At 40.2% G+C, this 23790-nt stretch overlaps 1 protein-coding gene across 1 annotated transcript; it reads right to left on the bottom strand.

Moving 5' to 3' along the window:
• Positions 1 to 983: 983 nt before the first annotated feature.
• On the bottom strand, positions 984 to 23548 carry LOC308577481 (vomeronasal type-2 receptor 26-like; the record flags this gene model as incomplete). Its single annotated transcript, XM_081177690.1, has 6 exons — positions 984 to 2170; positions 2856 to 2982; positions 3975 to 4196; positions 4897 to 5700; positions 5993 to 6284; positions 23322 to 23548. The coding sequence occupies 6 exons, from the start codon at positions 23546 to 23548 to the stop codon at positions 1272 to 1274; spliced, it is 2571 nt and encodes an 856-aa protein (XP_081033816.1). The 3' UTR covers positions 984 to 1271.
• Between the last annotated feature and the right edge of the window lie 242 nt (positions 23549 to 23790).

Here is a 23790-nt window from a genome sequence, read left to right as displayed (position 1 = left end):
ATGGTCTCCATTCTTCCTGAAAAGATTCATCCTCATGTCCTCTTAGTTTAGCAGGTAATTTCACCATTTCAGCATATTCCCCCAGTTTCATAAGCCAATCCTCCCTCTTTCCACTTCTGTGCATATAAAGTTCTAGCTGCTGTGGTTGCATACATAAATAACCCAGTCAGCTTTCTAGGGACCTTAATTATTAAATTTATATAGGAGCCTTCATTGGATTGCTACAGGTTGAATTGCTATAAGAATAAGTGCTTAGTAAGCTTTCCACTAGTCTGGAGAGATGAAAGTCTAAGTAGGATGCAATCTTAGCTAATGAATCTAAATGCTTCATCAGTGGCTGTTCTGTCAATTATTTTCACATCCCATCTGATCTTGGTTTTGCTCTATAAATGGGGGCCTGAATGGGAGGAACCTGAGTTGGAGGAGGAGGACCTGAATGGGAGGAACCTGAGTAGGAGGAGGAGACCTCTCACTCTTCCTTCCTGACTGAGCATAAGATGCCTCCTCTGAAAAGGTTTGGCAGGCAGGGAATACAACTATTTGGCATCGTCTCATTGCTTCCCTCCAATGCTAAACTTCTTGCTGGCTCACTCGTAATCTGGTGATCCACTCAACATCAGGGCACAATGTGTCATATTCTGGACAACGCAATAAAATCCATTGTACTCCAGTCAAGGCTTGGTTAAAGTCAGTTGCTACTCTTTGGAACAGGGAGCAGAGCTTACATAATACAGAAATTAGACTAACACGCGACAGAAGAGAACTTAAATGAATTTCACAATTCATTAATATACAAAGTTTAGGAGAACAAAATGATGTGAACTTCTGAATGATAGAGCATACCTGTAGAAAATGGAGCACAGGTATTTGAATATCTAGAAATGACATAACTAGAAAGTATTGTTGAATATCAGAATTGATATGGTTAATAGCAAAGCAAACAGACCAAAAAAACCTAACTCCTATCTCCCTCTAGACTATCTTGTTGTGAGAGAAATATAAGTTCCCAAAAAACAAAATTATTAAACGATAATAGTTTACAAACTACGGGCAGTACACCAGGGCTCATTGTAGTCATGGGCAAAGCAAGGTAGCAAAACATTTCCTCCCATCTTACGGTTCATGTGAACAGGACTACATAAAAGTTGGGCTAAGAATGAACATAATCTCTGTCAGAGGTGGAGAAGGAGCAACATGGAGGAGTAGCTGTGTTTCCTTTATGCACTTCTGGACATCAGGAACATGGAATGTTTTAAGAATCAGGTGTCCCCTTAATTTCTGGTTGTCAGGTGCTCCTTTGTGTTCAGATCAGGCCTCAGCACAATAATGTAGCACTTGGGAAGGAAGATGCAGCCCAGAAGCCCAGCACTGGAGGCCAACATAGAGAAGATCTGCACGGCCACCATGTACTTGCCCTTGGTGCTCAGGTAGGTGGGCACAAAAGACACCCAAACACTGCAGAAGACCAGCATGCTGAAGGTGATCAGCTTGGCTTCGTTGAAGGAGCCAGGCAGCTTCCTGGCTAGGAAAGCCACCATGAAGCAGGTGGCAGCCAAGAAGCCCAGGTAGCCGAGGGCAATGTAAAACATGGCCACAGACCCTTCGTTGCATTGCAGGACGATCTCTTCCACCTGGGAGCGCATGTCGGGCTCTGGGAATGGGGGAGAAGAGCCCAGCCAGATGGTGCAGATGAGAACTTGCCCCGCAGAACAGGAGATGACAATGGAGTTGGCCAGACTCTTGCCCAGCCATCTCCTCACCCTGTTCCCAGGCTTTGTGGCCAGGAAGGCCAGCACCACCGTGATGGTCTTTGCCAAGACAGAAGAAACAGCAACTGAGAAGATGATGCTGAAGGCCGTTTGTCGGAGAAGGCAGGTCTCTTTCCTTGGGTGCCCGATGAAGAGGAGGGAGGACAAAAAGGAAAGCAGGAGGGAGACGAGCAGGATGTAGGAGAGGTCCCGGTTGTTGGCTTTGACTATGGGAGTTTCCTTGTATTTAATGAAGATTCCCAACACAATGCCTGCTGTTAAGGACAAGAAGAGGGCAACAGAAGCTAAAACAATTCCCAAATATTCTTCATAAGCCAGGAAGATGATAATCTTGGGGACACAATGATCTCTGTCCTTGTTTGGATACAGATCTTCTGAGCATTTGGTGCAATGTTCTGCATCTGAGGAAGAGGAAAAGAGTGGCTGCAACATCACTTACATCCCTAATGATCTGTGCTCTTTTACGTTTTGAAAAACTCTGTGTTGGACCTCAGGAAATAAGAATGTTATAATAGGTAAAGCAACATTGTGATCTAGGATAAACTGAGTAGCAATGAGCACTCCACTTCTGTTAACTGCATTTTTTTTTGGATCCTGCCTAATCCTGAAGAAACAGCTCTTTAACTTGACATTTGAAATGCAGTTTTCTGTTGCTTCCATGCAATGTTCATAGTAGTGAGATCAAAACAGTCTATTGATTATATTGTAATAATTTTCATATGAAAGATTTTATTTTTATTGTGCTTTTGCTATTAAAAATTTGCTGGTTTGCATCACCTGTCCATTATTCTTTATGAATGTCAAAATGATTTCCTTTTTGGTGTGACTTGGTATGAAAAATAAAAAAGGAATGCTTTATGGGCATTCCTCTCACAGCTGCCCACTTACAACCCTAGAGATTTCTTCCTTATGGCCCATCCTTTCAACGCCCTTCCTGGATGTAATAAAGTTGATTAATCCTATGGAGGTCAAGGAAGAATCCACATTCCCCAATGTCTCCAGAATTCTCGCAAAAAGTGGGTGAGACTGGATTTCTGCCCTGTGTTTACTCTCTCCAGAAATACCTTCCCCCTTGGAGTCACCCACCTTCCTGGGCGGAGAAGGTCCCTTCCGCACACCGAGCACAAGCATAGCAGCAAATGGGCTTTCCTTCTAGAACCACCTTGGCATATCCAGGTCGACATCTTTCTGTACACCTGGAACGAGGCACAGCCTACCCAGAAAGACAAGAAGGTGCAAGAAAGAGGAACAGTTAGGAATATTTGTGTGCATGTAATTCACTCATAGTGTGAATTGAAACTGATCTCTGGACTGCAGCCTTTGACCCCCCATCAGGGTCCTTTCAACCCCCCACTGACCATTGGGGTGACCAGAATATCTTGTTCTTCATAATTAGTTCAGGACAACTGAGGTTTGCGCCACAGAACTCTGATTCCTCTTCTCCATTTACCTGCTTCCCTGCTTAATAAATCTTCAAAGAAAATAACAAAGGAGGCTGAAATGTGATTTCCCCAAATTTTAGGATTCTGATAATCTCTCAACCACTAATTTAGATAAATTTAATATGACTTTTCCAAATATTGGTTTCCCTCACTCTGTTCTTGAGGCATGCAAGGTTTCCTCTAGTCGCTGATCTATTTCCCTAGTTATTTCTAGTTCATGTGCCATTTCTTAACGTTAACCATATATTACGATAGGCTTTTTTTTTAACTTCTCATCTTTCACCAACAACTGTGCACTTCTCAATTCCTGCACATACAATAGTTTAACATTTGCAACATCTACAAGTGAGCTTACTCCACAAATTTAAAAAATCCACAATAAATCAGTAATTATCATTTCAAAAATAAATCGCTTTCCATCCTTCTGCGTCTATGAAAACCCAAAAGTTCCCTTTTACTAGGTGTTTTCCCTTTTCTTCTTATCTATGTAGTCCATTTGGTTAAAGATTCTATCCAGAATTCTTAAATTCTCAGTCTGGCTCGGAAATAGATAGTGTCTTTTCTAAGGACCTCTGGGCTCTATGCTTTCTGTGAGCACCCCAAATTCCCTTCCTATCTCAGCTGCTGTGGAAAGAAGGAGTGGCCGTTGCAGCTGTTATTGGACAGTCAATACATCATTGGTCAACCTGATATAGCCATTTTGCAGCAGTTGTTCAAGGAAAGCTGGGATCTCCCAGCCTCCCCTCTCTGTGATTCCCCTTACCTTGTTGAATTTCTTGGGCCACTCAATGGCTTCTGGGTTAATGGTGAACTTTATGCTAGCAGATGTCTCTCTCCTTATATTCCCAGTAACAACATGTGACTCATTGGGAGACATCACCCAGTTCACAATATCAAAGTCCGCTGGTAGCTCCCAGTTCTCATCCAAGCACAGCCTGCCTCTGGAAGTATTCAGACACCGGATTTCTCTTAAGAAAGGGTGAAGCTGGAATGACAGGGGAAAGTACCAGCACTGAGAAAGCTGGAAGCCAAGATGGATATCTCAGTCCTACTCACTTCAACCTCTTATGATTTGGGGCCTGGGTGTATCTCATGTAGACTGGAATTCCTATTCAGCCATTTTTATTACTACAGACCCTGCAAGTGCTCCAATTTTCCAGGGACATCCCTGAATTAGAGACAGTTTTTCATTTGATCCCAGAATTTCCCACTTTTCCTTAGAATGTCCCTATTTTTGTTGGAGAAATGTTGGCGGATATGAAGTTATTCAACCCACAAGCCGTCTAATCCTATATTGGGAATTTTTAATATCTTTAATATTTTAGTATGAATTTCTTTATGTTGGGAGCTGCCCAGAGTGCTGAGGCAACTGAAGAAGATGTATAAACAGTGCTATTATTCTAGAAAAGAAGGCGCCGGAACTCACCATGAACACCGCACTCTGAGAATGGCAATGGCACCCACCTGAGAGGTGCCAAGACTGAGTTCCAGCGAGTTCCCCCTGAAAAAAGCCCTGGCTATAAACAGTAAGATTATCATTATGGAATGGGATGTTTCTATTTTAATCAGAGAAATTTTGGGCGGTCTGCTACTATTATTAATACTAACAATGATATTTTACAGGTTTATCCAGTCAAGATCAGCATCTGTGTGGACTGCAGGTTGCAAAAAGGGGAAGGAAATACCTGCCACAGCTGTAGCCTTTGGGGTCCCCATTGCTCTCCTTCCTCCACCATCAGCCTCCTCTGGGATCTAGATGAAAGCGAAGCATGCAAGGCCTGAGCCACAGCCTGAACATTGATGTAAGTGACATAGCTGTCTACAGACAGGGTTAAGTCACGCTCCTCTTGGGGCAACGACTCCAGTTTCTCCTCCTCTCTGCATCTTACCCTGCCTTTCACGGACAACAGATGCTTTGAATATGAACACTGAAATGCTTGATTCAAATAATCCAGAAGATTGGTCTGAAATTTGTCACCTTTGCTGCTCCTTATTCCGGTCTGAATTGCAAAGGACAGAGAACCATGGAGGTGCTGGAAGTAATTTGGAGGGATGTAAAAGCCAATTCTGATTTCTAGCAAAGCTGTTGTGATCCAGACTTTTGCCCCTATTTCCTTCTCATATACCATGTTTATTGCCAGGAGTATTATGATACTCAGTGCATTGGTTATATAGGAAACAAATACCCCAACTTGTCTCCATAGGGAAAAAGGTTGTCCAGGCCTGAAAAATTGATCCATATCACTTTCTGGTACTCTTTTTGAAAAAACAATACAGATCCCTTTGCTGAGCATCAGAGGTTTCACAGCGCTCAGAAATCTTTCTCCACTGTCATTGTCTGGAGTGAAGAGGCCAATCCACGTCCATCCAAAATACAGGAGCAATTCAACAATCCCTTGGTACTGACTTTCCTCTTTGGGAGTCATCCGGTAGACAAAAGGGAACAGGGTTTTACCTTCGAGAACCTGGGCAGTGAAGCCATAACTGATCTAGCAAGGAAAGCAAAAGATCACCAATTTATTTTACTTTCATCATAACAGGTATTTAATCATATGAAATGACGGATATCTAAATCTCTGCTGGCTGAGGCTGATGGGAGTTGTAGTCTGAAACATCTGGAGGTGTCAAGTTGGTGAAGGCTCAGATTTGAAAAAGGGATGTTGGATCCATAGCTCAGGATTTCCCCATTTTTAAAAATATCCCCACTTGACCCCTCCAAAGAGAAAATAGAATTTTATGCAGTTGAAATTCTCTTTCCCTCCATGCTCTCCCACTACTTACCTGTGGGATTTTGTAGATGCCTGACAAGGCTGAAATCATTCTTGAGATGACAGTATTGCCTCCTTCAAGAACAGCCAGCAGGTGATTCTGTTTTCCACAGTGATAACTGGGAATATTGCATCCACTGCCTGCAAGCAGCTCTAGCATGGCGTCCGAAGTCATCCTTGCATTGCCATAGTTCTCATAGAGGTTGTAGCCCAGGGTGATGTTGGGTAAGAGCCTGAGATCCTGGTTGATCTCTAGGATGGTGAACAGGAAAGACAATGTTTGAAAGTAGGACGTAGTTGACTCCCTGCAATAAATGAATTCTTTAAAAATAGTGAAAATGATATTCATATTAATGGGAGGGAGGAAACATTATATGATCCACACAGATTAGTATTTTTTATCCTTTTACATTAATATCAAACCTTTTCCTGTCTAGCATAGAACAAAAATTTGAAGACCTCTGCTCCATGACCGGAGCTCCAGCACACAGAGCTGTTCAGCAGTGGAACAGACTCCCTCTGAAAGTGACCATGTGTCATGGATGCTTCAGGTGAGATTCCTCTGGGTTCCTTCCATCTCTACAACTCTGTGATTCTTTTCTACTGTGGTTTTATGAGTAAGAAATGAAGGCGCCACTCAAAATGTGTGCTATACTGGGAAGTTGCTGCAAGGGCTGCTTTTGCTGCAGTGGTCTTTGGCTTCTTCCAAGGGGCTAGACTATAGGTAGATAAGAGACAATTTTATTGAAGGAGGAGAAGTACCAAATACCTCAGTCCCCTTTTAGTTACAAATGAGGCCTGGTGGCTTTTCAGGTTTGAGTGTGTGGTAAAATTATAATTTTGTCCATATTCTGGATCAGAAACTACACCAATGAGGACACCCCCTGGTCTGTATTATTTTATATAATCATTTTATTTGAAGCATATCGTTCCTGCTTTCACCCATAAAAATCCACCCATTTTCAGGAGTTTCTTAAAGTGCTTCTAATTATTTTTAAAATGACAGTGACAGAAAGGAAAAAATGCTGAGATTGGAGGAGGAAACCTTTAATGTAGCCCATGGTGAGCTGTAGGTCTCCTGTGGTATTGTGTCAAGAGAACTGGGCTAAGGTTGTTCACAAATGATCCAAATAGAATAAACATAAAATAATTTTGGCAGCTTGGAAATTGCTTGAGTTTCATGCCTCCCTCTGGGATAGGAAACAGACTTCCGGTGGGGCGCGATCTTGCTGCAAGCGAGGGATTTCTCAGAGCGAGTAATCCCAGCTATTTCGGATGGAAAGGGGGGGCTACAGGGTGCAGTAGCACCCCAGAAAGCCTCTGGAGGGTGTCCAGGTCATCAGGTTCTCGGCAGTGCCCTAAAACTGCCCGTCCGGCCGTCAGGTAATCCCCAAAAGGGTCAAGAGTACGGTGGAACGGGTTAGTGGGCTATTGGGAAGCCATTGCTGCATCCGAATAGCGAAGCCCTGAGCTTGCGAAGAACAGTGCTCCACTCTCAAAACTAAGGAAATTTGGACTCAATTTAAAGTGTTAACTCTAAGATGTGGAACTAAGGAAGGCGCCGGATTAACAAGATTCTCTTTTTCGAGTTCAGCTGTCATCTGGAATCACTTTTGACGCAGCAACTTATGCAGAGCTGGAAAATGAAAGTAAGTTGCCACTAGTGGCTATTGTTTCTGTTTCCCCGTAACTTTTAGAAACAAGATATAGAATTAAAAAGTAACTATGTGGGACTTGGAAGAACGAAAAGAAGTAATTAGATTATTAGGGGAACAGAATGTAACTATGGGGGTGTATAAAGATCTTTGATGGTACGGAGGATAAATAAAGAGCGAAGTTTTCTGCTGTACCACTTTCACTTTTAAAGACAAAGTGCAACTTGCAAAGGCTACAGTGGCAACTATTTGGCATATCCCCCCTGTTCCTTCATTTCTTTAACTTTTTATCTTTCTTCGAACTGGATATAAAATCTGGACACTAAAATAACAGACGGAATTTGGGTACTTGGATTTATTAACACTTCCCCCCCTTTTTTCTTTTTCTTTGTTCCTTTAAATCTGGATATAAACTCCCCAGTGGACGGACTGAGTTATTACAACTTGTTTTTCCGAGCTCCTTCTTAAGTTCGTGGAAAATTTTTCTAAAGTGACCTTGGCTCCTCTCTTGTTCTTTGTTACCTTCTCTGTGGGTTTTACCCTCTTGGATATTTTTGGATAGCAATGGTTGATATTTATTATTAATATACTATTATTCCTGGGGTGTTCAAAGGAAGTTTAATTTGAATTTGGAATTAAGTCCATCATTTATTTATTTCCCCTCCTCTTTTTTCTCTTTTTGGGCTGCAACTTTATTTGGACCAAATTTTTGCTTGGATGTCTCCTTTGGACTAAAATTTTATTTGGATTTTATTGGATTTAACTCATTTAACTCATTTGGATTACAAGCATAAAGACAAAAGGAAGATATCAATTAAGGATTGGCCCAATTGGGGGCAAGAAGATTGTTTCTATTGGTGTTGGTGGTGGTGTGTCCCCCATCTCCCCCGAATTATTGAGGGATCAAGTACTTTTGTTTTTGTCCCTTAGCGGTTCTATAAGTTATTCTCATTTTCAAAAGATTTTGATTAGATACCTTTGTCATTTTCCTGATTATACAATTTTGCTACTTTCTTGAATCGAAATCTGTAAATTAGATATATTTGTGATTTGATTAGGAGGTAGTGGTAAGGGATTTGGGAAATGGCACAAAAGAAAGGGGCGGAAGGGGGGACGCCTACAGATAGGAGAGCATCTAAGCAAGAATCGGATTTTAGAGCAGAAATATTGAAGATGTTTGCAGATATTAAACAAAGCCAAAAGAATTTGGAATCAAAATTGGAACAAGTGGATAACAAAATGGAACAAGTAGATAACAAAGTTGGGACAAAAAAAATTGATGAGACAGTTAATGAACTGAAAGGACAAATAAAAGAGGTGTCTAAAAGAACACAATCAGTAGAAGAGGGGTTGAAAAAGACAAAATCGGAGATGAGGGAAGTGAAGCGAGAGGAAGAAAAGTTGAAGGTGGAGATGATTGAAATAAATAAATCCCAGGAAGAAATTAAAGATGCAATTGCTATGAATGAATTGAGACAGAGGGAAGTTAATCTGAGGCTGAGATCAGTACCAGAAACACAGAATGAAAACATCAAAGAAAGATTGATAACAGAAATTGCGCAGTGGCTGGAGATGCCAGTAGAGGAAGTGGGAAAAACAGTACAAAACGCATTCAGGATGAGGGTAAGAACAACAAAGGCAAAGAAATTTCCAGGGGACTGTTTAATCACGTTTAGAGATCAAGAGATGAGAAATTTGATACTACGAAAGAATAGAGAGAAAAGACTATACATTGATGGAAGTTACATAATCATCTTTAAAGATATACCAATAAGGCTGCTGAAACGAAGAGATCCTTATAAGCCACTGGTACAGATTTTGAAGAGAAATAAGATTGACTTCAGATGGGAATATCCAGAAGGAATTTCATTTTTCTACAAAACTAAGAAACGCAGGTTGACAAGCCCAGAAGAAATAGGGAAATTCACGAGAAGATACAAGGAACTGCAAGTGGAAGAAGAAGAAGAAAAAGGAGCAGTAGGAGGAGTAGGATCTAAGGATGAGTCAGAATTGGCAGAAGAGGATGAAGACCAAGGAAAGAGATAGTGCCACTGTATTCTGCTCTGGTCAGACCTCACCTGGAGTACTGTGTCCAGTTCTGGGCACCACAGTTCAAGAAGGACACTGACAAACTGGAACGTGTCCAGAGGAGGGCAACCAAAATGGTCAAAGGCCTGGAAACGATGCCTTATGAGGAACGGCTAAGGGAGCTGGGCATGTTTAGCCTGGAGAAGAGGAGGTTAAGGGGTGATATGATTACCGTGTTCAAATATATAAAAGGAAGTAATATAGAGGAGGGAGAAAGGTTGTTTTCTGCTGCTCCAGAGAAGCGGACACGGAGCAATGGATCCAAACTACAAGAAAGAAGATTCCACCTAAACATTAGGAAGAACTTCCTGACAGTAAGAGCTGTTTGACAGTGGAATTTGCTGCCAAGGAGTGTGGTGGAGTCTCCTTCTTTGGAGGTCTTTAAGCAGAGGCTTGACAACCATATGTCAGGAGTGCTCTGGTGGTGTTTCCTGCTTGGCAGGGGGTTGGACTCGATGGCCCTTGTGGTCTCTTCCAACTCTATGATTCTATGATTCTATGATTCTAAGAAGAAGTAGTAGAAGAAGAAGAAGGAACAAAAGAAGACATGTTATAATTAGATTCCAACTAAATTTATTTAATTCGATTTCACTATGGTTTTAAAACTATGGAGCTGGAATATAAATGGGATGAATGATAAAAGAAAACGAAATAAAATTGAACAACTCTTAAGAAAGAAAAATTTGGATATCATTTGTTTACAAGAAACACACGTGGCAAGGAGGCACAGGAAAATTTTGATTAATAAAAGATTAGGGAATGAATTTGTATCTTCAGACAAGGAGAAAAAAGGGGTTGTGTTATATATCAAAAACAAAATTGAAGCTAAACAAATTTTCAAAGATGAAGAAGGAAGAATTATAGCAGTTCAGATCAATTGGCAGGGCGAAAATCTAATAATTGTCGGGATCTATGCACCTAATGGAAATAAGACTGATTTTTACAAAGTTTTGGAAGAAAAACTATTTGAACATATGGGTCAGAAAATCATAATAATGGGAGATATGAATGGGGTGGTGTCATTGGAAACGGATAGATTAAGAGAAGGATTAAATAAAGAAGGGAAATTACCAAGAACTTTTTTTTATGACTAAGAATTGTAATTTGGTTGACATCTGGAGACTTAGACCAGTGTTTCCCAACCTTTTTTGGGCAAAGGCACACTTGTTTGATGAAAAAAATCTCGAGGCACACCACCATTACAGCCCCGTGATGTCAGCGCACAGCATCACGCCGGGAGGGACGCACGAAAGTGTAAGTTTCAATTTTTTTCCCTCCCCCTTGCCGGGGAACCTCCAAGCTTTGGGGGTGGGGGGGAGGAGGCAGCAAAGCGAGGCAGGAAGGAGAGCGCGGCTTGGCTGGGTGAGCTTTGGCAGGGGCAGGGAATGAGAGCCGCGAGGCGGGCGCTGCGGACGGAGGCGCTGCCCGCCGAGCTCGCAGGCAGCCAGGCAGGCAGACGGCGAGAGCCCCACGCTGGGCGGCCTCTCCTCGCCGCCGCCGCCCCGCCTCTTGCTGCCCGACTCGCCCGCCTCCCTCCAGGCAACATCTCGCGGCACACCAGGCAACATCTCACGGCACACTAGTGTGCCGCGGAACAGTGGTTGGGAAACACTGACTTAGACACCCATTAGAGAAGCAATTTACTTATTACTCAGAGCCGAATCAGTCAATGTCAAGAATTGATCAAATATGGGTCTCAAACGAACTGACTCCAAGAATCCAGCAAGTAGAAATACAGCCTAAAGTAATTTCAGATCATAATCCAATAAAATTAGAAATAAAGGGTTTTGAAGAAAGAACTTTTAGATGGAGAATCAATGACTATCTGTTGGATGACCAAAATATTGTAGACAAAGCACAAAAGAAACTATCGGAATATTTTATGGATAACACCAACAAAGGAACAAAGATGAATATTGTTTGGGATGCAAGTAAAGCAGTTATGAGAGGATTCTTTATACAACAGAACTCATTGAAGAATAAACATAGAGAAAAAGGGGGAAAGGAAATCTTAAAGCAGATTATGGACAATGAGCAGAAATTAATTAAAAAACCAAATAATGTAAAAATTAAACAATAAATTAAGACTCTACAAACCCAATTTGCAATGATGATAAATCAAGAAGTAGAATGGAATATAAAGAGACTACGACAGAAAAACTTTGAGTTTGCCAACAAATCAGGAAAACTACTTGCTTGGCAAATTAAAAAGAGAAAAGAACAGAACACGATTAACAAAATTATTGTAAATGGTGAAGAGATTGTTAATCCGAAAGGAATTAGAAAAGGATTCTTGGACTTTTTCAGGCAACTATACAAAAATAAAGAGAGAAATAACCTAAAGAAAATAGAAAAAAAAATTAAAAGAGAAAAAGGTGCAGAAGATCCCGACAGAACAAAAAGACCAGCTAAATACCCCAATAGAAATGGAAGACATTGGTGCTTCCGGGGGCGGCGCGAAACTGTAATGGCGGTCCTCTTCGGGCTCTGAAGAGGGGCTCCGCGGAAAAGGGTCGTTCGCTGCGGCATAGCGACGACCCATCAAGATAAACCACGGGTAGAGTGAGCCCGTGGCCATGGGACTCGGCGGGCACCAGAAGCTGCTCCGAAAACACAGAAGGGACCCCGTAAGGAGACCCGGAGTGAAGGAGGGGTAGCGGTGCTGTGAGTTCATCGCTCTTTCCGCGGAAGTGAAGCCGCGCGGCCGTTGCAGATGAGCGCTGATCCTTCTTCCTAAAACCAACACCAAACTGCAAGCAACATACCCGTGAGTAAAGGGTTTAAAATTGGCAAAGAATTTGTTAAATTTGGCTGAAAACGGGAGACGAGAAAAGGGAAGTCCGTCTTCCGACATTGCTGACAAGATCAAAGCAAAGCTTTAAAAAGCGGAAAGCGCTTGAAACGGGACTGTGGGAAGTTTTAACTTTTTCGTGCTATTGGTTTTGCTTTTTTTCTTTCGGAACTGAAGGGGGAAATGGACAGTGATTAAAAGAAGGACTTTGTTCCTACCTCCTTTCCTTTTTGGGCTGTATTTTTAAAGAGCCAGATCGTCGGGCTGCCGGAGAGGGAGACTGTGTCAAACTGCGGAAACAGTTGCAAAAACTTTGCAAAAAATTTGTTCAAGCGTAACTGTTACATTTGAGCAGAAAAGACTGGACGTGATATTGTTGCAAGCACCTCTTGTGAAACTTTGTTGAACTTTAAAAGGTGCTTTGGGGGATTTTGAGACTTTGAAGGGACTGATGGATTGTCGAATTTACTGAGTTGAACTAATTTGGAACTTTAATGGCGGATTACTTCCTTCTTTGTTTTTGAAACTTGGTGGCACTCCCCCTACAGGGCTTTCGGATTATAAAATCCTGGGAACTGACTTTTGTTTTGAATTCCACTCTACTGGTTGTTTATAACTGAATTTGTCTTTCCCATGGAACAATAGACAACCTGACCTTGAACACTGACAGATGTGTAATGAGTGGTGCAGGGAGAACAAGAGCATCTAGAGCCAAGGAATCTAAAGAGGCCAAGGAAAAAGAAAAGGAAAGAAAACCAGGACAATTTGTACAAACAACACTGACTCAAGGACGCCGATCGTCGGTTCCAGCTGTACTGGTGTCCCAAAGGGAACAAGAGGAAATAACTGAGAAGTCCACTGAGGAAGATATGGCAGCAGGTGGGTCAGATACACTATTAAAACAAATATTGGAGCAATTATCAAGTTTAAATCAGAAGGTGGACGACCAGTCTTTGAAGATAGATAAAGCGACTTCCTCGATCCAAAAATTGACTGATCAAGTTTCTCAGCACACGCAAGCTATAGAGAAGTTGCAAGGAGCAACAGCGGAAAATCGGGAACTAGCTGGAGAAGCAATCCAGAAAGTGGGAGCTCTACAAAAAGAAGTTGAAGAAATAAAAGGAGAAGTTAAGCCCTTGCACAAACAGGTGGGTGAACAACAAGTCTATCTGTCCATGGTGGAACTGAAAAATCGTGAGAGCAACATCAAATTGAGAGGCATCCCGGAACTCGAGCAAGGAGACCTGATTGGATACCTGACACAGGAATTTTTGAAGTTCTGGGGCCTAAAGGAAGATATAGACTTCAGAATTGTCTCGGCATATAGACTGGGAAGATTGGTAAGGAAAGACAGATCCAGAGACTGTTTGATAATTTTAAGATCAAAGGAAGAGAGAGACAAGATCCTAGGTCTTCACTTCAAAAAAGCAATTGAAATACAAGACAAAAGGGTGGAAATTTATAGAGATATTCCGAGACAGCTCCTGGACCTTAGAGCTACCTATACAGAACTAGCAAAATTGCTGAGACACAACGCAATTCCCTATAGGTGGGAGTTCCCACAAGGACTATCTTTCACCTACAAAGAAAGGAAGGTTAAAATCAGAACACCTGAAGATAACCAAAAGTTCCTTCACGACCACGGAGAAGATCTCCAAAAAGGAGTAGATTGGCTTCCAGTCTTACCAGTACCAATATTGCCTGGAAGCGGGCCAACGCCTGCACCCTCGGGATCTGAGCAAAAGGAAGACACCTTATCCTAAGAACATCTTAAATAGAACAGGATGTCTCTGCAGCTACTTAGTTGGAATATAAATGGCGGGAATTCTCCGGAAAAAAGAAGGAGGATATTTCATATCCTAAAAAAAGAGCAATTGGATCTAATATGTCTTCAAGAAACACATGTGACTAGGCTCCACAGGAAAGTATTAATCAATAAAAGACTTGGCCAAGAATTTATCTCATCAGACAAAGTCAAAAAAAGAGGCGTTGTAATCTATGCAAAGGAGAACCTGTCACCAAAATTCCTATTCAAAGACGATCATGGAAGAATTCTCGCAATTGAAATTCAAACACAAGGGGAAAAGATTTTGATATTAGGAGTTTACGCGCCAAATGATGGAAAATCAGAATTTTATAAGAAGCTGCATGAGACAATGATGGACTATTTGGACTATTCAAATATTATTGTGATGGGAGATATGAATGGAGTGGTGTCAACAAATATGGACAAATCCCAAAATCAAAACTTAACAACAGACGGCAGACTCCCTAAAACCTTTTTTGAAATGACAGACAATATGGACTTGATTGATATTTGGAGGACAAGGAACCCCTTGGGCAAAGAAGGAACCTTCTTCTCTGAGGCCCACTTGTCATGGACACGAATTGACCAAATTTGGATATCTAGAGGGCTGGCCCCGAAAACAAGAAAAGTGGAAATCTGCCCAAAAACCTGCTCCGACCATAATGCCTTGAAAATGGAATTGAGACTTATCCCAACTGGATCCTTCAGATGGAGAATGAATGACACCTTGTTAAGAGATCAAGAGATTGTTAAGAAGGCCCAAAAAACGTTAAAGGACTACTTTGAAATAAACTTGAACACTACGGTGGAGAAAAGAACAATCTGGGACGCAAGTAAAGCTGTAATGAGAGGGTTTCTGATACAACAGAATACAATAAAGAAAAAATTTTGGAATGGAAAAAAGGAAAAATTTTTAGAAAAAATAAGTGAAGGAGAGAAAAAGCTGAGAATCAAACCGAAGTCAAAAGAGGTGCTAAGAGAGATCAAATTCCATCAAGCACAATATTCGAAATTGATCAATCAAGAGATTGAGTGGAAAATTAAACAAATGAAGCAGAGATCGTTTGAATCAGCAAATAAATGTGGAAAGTTGTTAGCTTGGCAGTTGAAAAAAAGACAAAAGTTAAATACGGTTACAAACTTGGAGATTCAAGGAAAATTAGTTCAGAAACCAGAAGAAATAAGAAAGTGCTTCCACAGATACTTCAAAGACCTTTACGCACAGGGGCCTCAGAAAGAATCGGAAATAGACCAATTTTTGAGGACAAATGGATTATCTAAAATAAGTCAAGATAAAAGATCAATTCTTAACAGCAAAATAACCCAGCAGGAAATTGAAGGTGCCATCCAAAATATGCAGCTGGGCAAATCTCCAGGCCCGGATGGACTCACCTCCAAATATTATAAGACTCTGAAGGACTTTTTGATACAACCGTTGTTGGAGGTTTGTAACCAGATCATGGAGGGGAGGAAGGCACCGGAAACGTGGAAAGAAGCATTTATCACATTGATTCCTAAGTCAGAAAAGGAAAAGACCCAGCTTAAGAACTACCGTCCCATCTCACTCCTGAATGTGGATTACAAAATATTTGCAGACATTTTAGCAAATAGACTTAAAAATGTACTAAATGAAGTAATTCACAAAGACCAAGCAGGCTTTCTCCCTGGTAGACATATGTCTGACAACACCAGGAACATTATTGATATATTGGAGCTGTTGCGAATTAGAAACACAAGGGCTGCTCTAATCTTTATTGATGCGGAGAAAGCATTTGACAACATTTCTTGGATGTTTATGAAGAAAAACTTGAAAGGGATGGGAGTGGGACGGGGGTTTGAAAATGGATTAGAAGCAATCTATTCAGAACAAAAAGCTAAACTGATAGTGAACAATGTGGTATCGGAGGAACTCCAAATTGAAAAAGGGACACGACAGGGGTGCCCTCTATCCCCTCTGTTATTTATTTCTGTTCTGGAGGTATTGCTGAATATGATCAGGGAGGACCAGTTGGTGCAGGGTATAGTGGTCGGAGCGAAACAATATAAACTGAAAGCTTTTGCAGATGATCTAGTTTTGACAGTGCAGGAGCCAGAATCTAGCACAAAAAGAGTTTTGGAACTTATCTTGGAGTTTGGTCGGGTGGCGGGATTTAAGCTAAACAAACAGAAAACTAAGGTTTTGGCCAAAAATTTGACGCCTACAGAGATAGAGGGGTACCAGAAAGAGACGGAGTTAAGTGTGGTTAAAAAAGTGAAATACCTGGGGGTATCTTTGTCCACCAAAAACTTAAACCTATTCAAAGATAATTATGAAAAATGTTGGTTGGAAATTAAAAAAGACTTGGATATTTGGTCAAGATTGAAACTTACCTTGTCAGGCCGAATCGCAGCCATAAAGATGTGTGTTTTGCCAAAAATGTTATTTTTATTTCAAACCCTTCAGGTCGTGGACAGAATGGAATGCTTTGGAAAATGGCAGAAGGACATCTCTAAGTTTGTCTGGCAGGGCAAAAAGCCCCGAATAAAATTCAAAATACTAACTGACTCAAAAGAAAGAGGGGGGTTTGCCCTGCCGGATTTAAGGTTATACTACGAAGCTGCAGCCTTCTGCTGGCTGAAGGATTGGTTTCTGTTGGAAAACACCGATGTCCTAGATTTGGAAGGGTTTGACAATGTTTATGGTTGGCATGCATACTTGTGGTATGACAAGGCGAAGGTTCATAAACTGTTTAAAAACCATATTGTCAGAAAATCAATTTTTGCCGTCTGGATGAAGTATAAGGACTTACTGGAAAGTAAGACCCCGAGGTGGCTATCACCAGTGGAAGCCAAGATCTCTAAAAAAAGGCCCAATATGGAGGCCTATTGGCCAAAATATTGGGAATTAATTGAAAGAGTCGGAGACAATTGGAAGCTCCAAAGCCAGGACAAATTAAAAAGTAAGGTGCGAGACTGGTTACATTATGCTCAAATTCAAGAGGTATTTAAAATGGACAAAAAAGTGGGTTTCCAGACGGAAAAATCGAAATTGGAGACGGAGTTACTAGAACCAAAGACTAAGGTACTTTCGAGAATGTATGATTTGCTGCTTAAATGGAACACACAGGATGAGACAGTTAAATCTGCTATGATAAAATGGGCACAGGATGTAGGACACAATATTATGTCTGAGGACTGGGAAAGGTTATGGAACACCGGCATGAAATTCACGGCATGTAGTGCCTTGAAAGAGAACATTATGAAAATGGTATACCGGTGGTACATGACCCCAGTCAAGTTGGCTAAAATATATCATCTGTCTGATAATAAGTGCTGGAAATGTAAGGAGGCAGAAGGGACATTCTTTCACCTCTGGTGGACCTGCCCGAAAGTAAAGGCCTTCTGGGAAATGATACATAATGAGTTGAAAAAGGTATTTAAGTATACCTTTCCTAAGAAACCAGAGGCCTTTCTCCTGGGCATGGTGGACCGGAAGGTGCCAAAGAAGGATAGAACCTTGTTTATGTATGCAACCACAGCAGCTAGGATTCTGATTGCAAAGTTCTGGAAGACACCAGATTTACCCACACTGGAGGACTGGCAGACGCAGTTGATGGATTATATGGAGTTGGCAGAGATGACCGGCAGAATCCGAGATCTGAGCGAAGAAACAATGGAGGAGGACTGGAAAAAATTTAAGGACTATTTGCAAAAATATTATAAGTTGTTTGAATGTTAAGAGTGCACGATTAAGAAACGCTATGCTTCTGCAATTTATCTAAGTAAATGATAAAGTAAATATTGAGGAAAAAAACGAGACAAATTAGAAACAAAATATTATGTTTATTAAGAGTGTCAAAACTAAATTACAAATTGCTGAAATTGGTTAACATAATAAATTCAAAGGCATGAATAAGATGGGAAACAAGATAACAAATTGCTGAACTGGTTAGAATTATGAATGCAATGTTGAGAGGATGTGAGGAGGTCCAAAAAGGAAGCGAACTGTTGAAGGACGTTGTGGAAGTTATTCAATTCTTTCTTCTTTTTCTTATTTTTCTTTATATATAAAAAATGTTTCTTGTTTGTTGCTATGTAAACAAATTTGTTAACCTATGGAAAGAAACGCAATAAAAAAGTTTATAAAAAAAAAATAGAAATGGAAGAGATTAAGGAGGCGATAAAAGAATTGAAGAGAGGTAAAGCCCCGGGACCAGACGGATTTACTTCAAGATATTATAAAGAAATGAGAAATGTCTTGTTATCTCCATTGAAAGAAGTTATGAACAATATCTTAAAAATAAGAGAAATCCCAGAAACGTGGAAGGAAGCATTCATTACTTTGATTCCGAAACAAGACTCTGATTTGACTCAGGTTAAAAATTACAGGCCTATTTCTCTGTTGAATACGGACTACAAAATATTTGCAGGAATTTTGGCGAAGAGACTGAAAAAGATTTTAACAAATATTATCCACAAAGATCAAGCAGGTTTTTTGCCAGGCAGACAAATGAAAGATAATGTAAGGAATATAATTAATATTTTGGAATATTTGACTGCCAGAAATGAGAAACAAACGATATTGATGTTTGTGGACGCTGAAAAAGCTTTTGACAATATTGTATGGGATTTTATGCTGAAAAATTTAGAGTATATGGAAGTGGGAAAAGACTTCTTTAATGGAATCAAGGCAATATATACAGAACAGAAAGCTAAACTGATAGTTAACAATGTGGTTACAGAAGATATAAAAATATCTAAAGGAACAAGGCAGGGCTGTCCGCTCTCGCCACTGTTATTTATAATGGTCCTGGAGGTTTTGTTAAACACGATCAGACAAAATAAATTAATTAAAGGGGTGTCAGTAGGTCAGAAGGAATATAAAGTAAAAGCCTTTGCAGATGATCTGGTTATAATGATGGAGGAACCAGGGGAGAGTGTCAAAAAAGTATTGGAGGAGATTGAACAATTTGGAAATGTGGCCGGATTTAGATTGAATAAGAAAAAAACTAAAATAATGGTGAAAAATATGGAGTATAATAAGATAGAAACATTGCAACAACAGATAGAGATAGAGGTGGTAAAGAAAGTAAAATACTTAGGAATTTGGTTGACTCCTAAAAATATTGACCTGTTCCAGAATAATTATGTTCAGATGTGGAAAGGAATTAAGAATGACTTGGAGGTAGAATGAAACTGTCCTTGGCTGTCACCGAAGGAAGCAAAAGCTTTGAAAAAGCTCAATATGGAGGACAAATGGCCGAAATATTGGGAAATTTTGGAACAAGATGGAGATAGACTGAAATTGCAGAGTTTTGAGAAATTAAAAAACAAAGTGCGAGATTGGCTTCATTATTATCAGATAATGGAGGCATACAATTTGGATAAGAAAATTGGTTTCCAGGTGGAAAAATCAAAATTAGAAATAGAACTATTAGAACCCAAAACTAAGATTTTGTCAAAGATGTATAACTTGCTGTTGAAATGGAATACTCAGGATGAAACGGTGAAATCTGTTATGATTAAATGGGCACAAGATGTTGGTCATAACATTATGTTTGCTGACTGGGAACAGTTATGGACCACAGGTATGAAGTTTACGGCATGTAATGCCTTAAGAGAGAATATTATGAAAATGATCTACAGGTGGTACATGACCCCAGTCAAGCTTGCAAAAATCTATCATTTGCCCGATAATAAATGTTGGAAATGTAAAGAAACTGAAGGTACATTCTTTCACCTTTGGTAGACGTGCCCAAGGATTAAGGCTTTCTGGGAAATGATATATAATGAACTGAAAAAGATATTTAAATATACCTTCTTGAAGAAACCAGAGGCCTTTCTTCTGGGCATTGTCGGCCAATTGGTGTCAAAGAAGGATAGAACCTTTTTTATGTACGCCACAACAGCAGCAAGAATATTCATTGCAAAGTATTGGAAGACACAAGATCTACCCACTCTGGAAGAATGGCAGATGAAGGTGATGGACTATATGGAACTGGCAGAAATGACTGGCAGAATCCGAGACCAGGGAAAAGAGTCGGGGGAAGAAGATTGTAAGAAGTTCAAAATTTATCTACAGAAATACTGTAAAATTAATGAATGTTAAAATGATGTTGGATAGAAATTACCGTATTTTTCGCTCTATAACACGCACCAGACCATAACACGCACGTAGTTTTTAGAGGAGGAAAACAAGGGAAAAAAATATTCTAAACGAAATAGTGGATATATGATTTTTGTGGTTCATGCTGTGGCCACAGACATGTGATCTGACAGTGAGTTTGGAGTAGCCCAATGCAAAAATCCTGAGGATCCATGTGGATCCATGCTTTGTAACCACGGAGGAGGGAAGGAAGGGGAACCATGGATCCTCTGCTCACGACTGCAGCAGATCCCCCCCGCCACCCGCAGGCATTCGCTCCATAACACACAGAGACACTTCCCCTTACTTTCTAGGAGGGGAAAAGTGAGTGTTATGGTGCAAAAAATACGGTAAGTGGTTTCTAGCTGTAATGCTTTAAGGGAATATGAAAAAGGGGTTATTAAGAGGTAAAAATCTAATGTTATTATTTTAAGACCAAAGATTAGGATAAACAAAGAGGGTAAGAATTTGCTGAACCAACAAATTGAACTGGAATACAAAAAAGGGAGGTATGAGGAGGTCCGGGAAACAAGCTAGAGAAAAATAAGTAATGGAAAATCTGAGTGTTTTTAATCATTTTTATTTTGTATTTTTTTTTTCTTTTTCATCTTTTATTGTAATATTTTAAAAAAATCCTAATAAATATCTTATAAAAAAGAATGAAACTGTCCTTTTGGGGCAGAATATCTACGATAAAGATGAATGTGCTCCCAAAGATTTTTTTTTTCCAGACTATCCCCATTATTAAGGGGGTAGGGATTTTTAAAGATTGGCAAAGAACAATTTCAAGGTATATCTGGCAGGGCAAGAAGCCAAGAATAAAATATAAATTACTAACAGATGTGAAGGAAAGGGGAGGCTTTGCCCTGCCAGACATGAGATTATATTGCGAAGCAGCTTGTCTTTGCTGGTTAAAGGAATGGATTAAATTAGAAAATACGGAATTATTGGACCTAGAAGGTTTTGATAACAGATTTGGGTGGCACGCTTACTTATGGTGTGATAAGAAGAAAGTTCATAAAGGATTTGGGAATCACATTTTCAGGAGTTCATTAATAGAAGTATGGGACAGGTACAAAAGCCTTCTGGAGCCAAGAGTTCCACATTGGCTATCTCCGTTAGAGGTTATGAGTGTAAAGAAAATTAATATGAGAGGGAAATGGGCCACATACGGAGAATTAATAACTAAAGAAGGAGGAAAATGGAAACTAAAACCATACGTACATGTTAAAGATTATGGGTATGATTGGTTGCATTACTTTCAGGTAAATGAAATGTTTAAAAAAGATATAAAGGAAAGTGGATGTGCAGAAAAAGACTCAAAGTTCCAAACAGAGATAATGAATAATGAATATAAAACTCTGTCAAAAATGTATAAGATATTGTTAGAATGGTTTACGAAAGACGAAGAGGTTAAATCGGTAATGATACAGTGGGCCAAAGATTTTGGATATAACATTCAATTTGAAGATTGGGAAAAATTATGGAAGGAAAGTTTAAAATTTACTGCACGCATGGGGTTGAAGGAAAATGTAATGAAAATGTTTTACAGATGGCATATTACTCTGGTAAAATTGGCAAAAATGTATAAAACATGTAATAAGTGTTGGAAATGTAAAGAAAAAGAGGGAACATTCTACCATATATGGTGGTAATGTAAGAAAGTAAAGAGTTTCTGGGAAGCAATATATAATGAATTGAAAAAGATGTTAAAATACACTTTTGTGAAGAAACCAGAAGCCTTTCTTTTAGGGATTACAGGAAAAGACATAAGAAGAAAAGACTGTAAACTTTTCCAGGATGCAGTTACGGCAGCAAGAATTCTATTGGCTCAGAAATGGAAACAAGAGGAAATACCGACGATTCAAGAATGGAGAATGAAATTGACTGACTATGCGGAACTGGACAAACGGACTGGGAAAATAAGATATGCCTGAAACCAAAAGTTCATCAAGGATTGGGGGAAATTTGCAGATTATCTGAAAAAGATATGTGAGGTGCAAGCAATGCTAGTGGGGTTTCAAGAAGCACTGTAAAATTTTAAGAGGTATTGCTGAAAGAAAATAGAAAAGGGAGGGATGACAAATGGCAATGCAATTAAAGGAATGTGTACTGAAGGGTAAAAATGGATGATTACCAGAGAAGTTGAAAGAAGTCCAAAATTTGTATTTCGTTAAAATTAGGTAAAATTTGGATAAAATTGTATGATTATATTGAAAACTAATAAAAATTTAGTATAAAAAAGAAGAAATATCAAACATCTCACTACTTAGAAATGAGGCCAGTTGTGTATGTGAAAAAAGGAATAATTCCTTTTCACATTTTAGAGACCTGACTCCACGAACAAGGAAGTCTCCTGATTCATATTATTTTATTCATCATTTCAATTAAAGTACATATTTCCTGCTCTTCAGCCACCAAACGTCACCCAGAGGATCTTAAATTTGTAAAACTGTAGCATTCCATAACGACAGTTTCTGAATTATCCAAATGGAATAATATTGAATAAAACCCTTGAGCCTTGGGAATTGCCTGAGTTTCATGGCATCCTGCAGGTGGGGGAATTCAGTGCATCCTTTTGACTCCTGACCAGATTGATTGGCATCCTTGCATTCTACTAAAAGCAACACAGAATCAAAGGTAGGAGAGTGTTTCACTAAGGAAGACCCAGAGAACATGGAAATAGGAGAGGTTTGTGTGGAATCTTTTACTGGACTCCCCAGCTCCCATCAGCCCCAGCCAGCAAGCCCAATGGTCAGGGCAGGGTACTCCTGCAACATCAGCCCTTAGCTCCCCAGCCCTGAGAAAGGGGCTCTTTCCTTGATAAATAGGAACCACTAGAAGGACTGGAGGACCGTGAAACTGTGAAGTACATACCCTTCACTCCTGGCGAAGGGTGTCTGAGAAAAGTTGTATGGAGTTTCCGTATGAAAACGTTTTGGAGATATGATCCCAGTGATGAGATAGTGTCCAGGCCGGTAGTAATTGCGAGCATCCATTTCATCCCTGACCAGATTCAAGGGACATTTCGCCTTGTGGTTCCCGCAGACTCCAAAGGGCATCATGAGCAGCAGAAGCAGCAACAGAAGGAGCAGGGATCTCATTCTGGCTCTGCCTCCTCCTCCTCTTACCTGCTAAAGACACAAAGCAGAAGAACCCAAAGACTCTTGCAAGACCAGACTGGGTGGGCTTTCCCAATCCGGGTGGTTTTTCAACTATACCTTCTGAGCTAGGAAGCACAAGGCAGGCACACCCCTCTTTCGCCAGCTCTGCATCTTCACTCAGTCTGTCTCCAACACAGGAAATATTCTCTGCACCAACTTTTCCTTTCCCAGACACAGCGCAA

This window comes from Podarcis bocagei (genome assembly GCF_964188305.1).
Source record: "Podarcis bocagei genome assembly, chromosome: 18".
In the NCBI taxonomy this organism is placed as follows: Eukaryota; Metazoa; Chordata; class Lepidosauria; order Squamata; family Lacertidae; genus Podarcis; species Podarcis bocagei.
The sequence above is the reverse complement of the archived record's forward strand: the minus strand, read 5'-3'. Positions and strand labels throughout refer to the sequence as shown.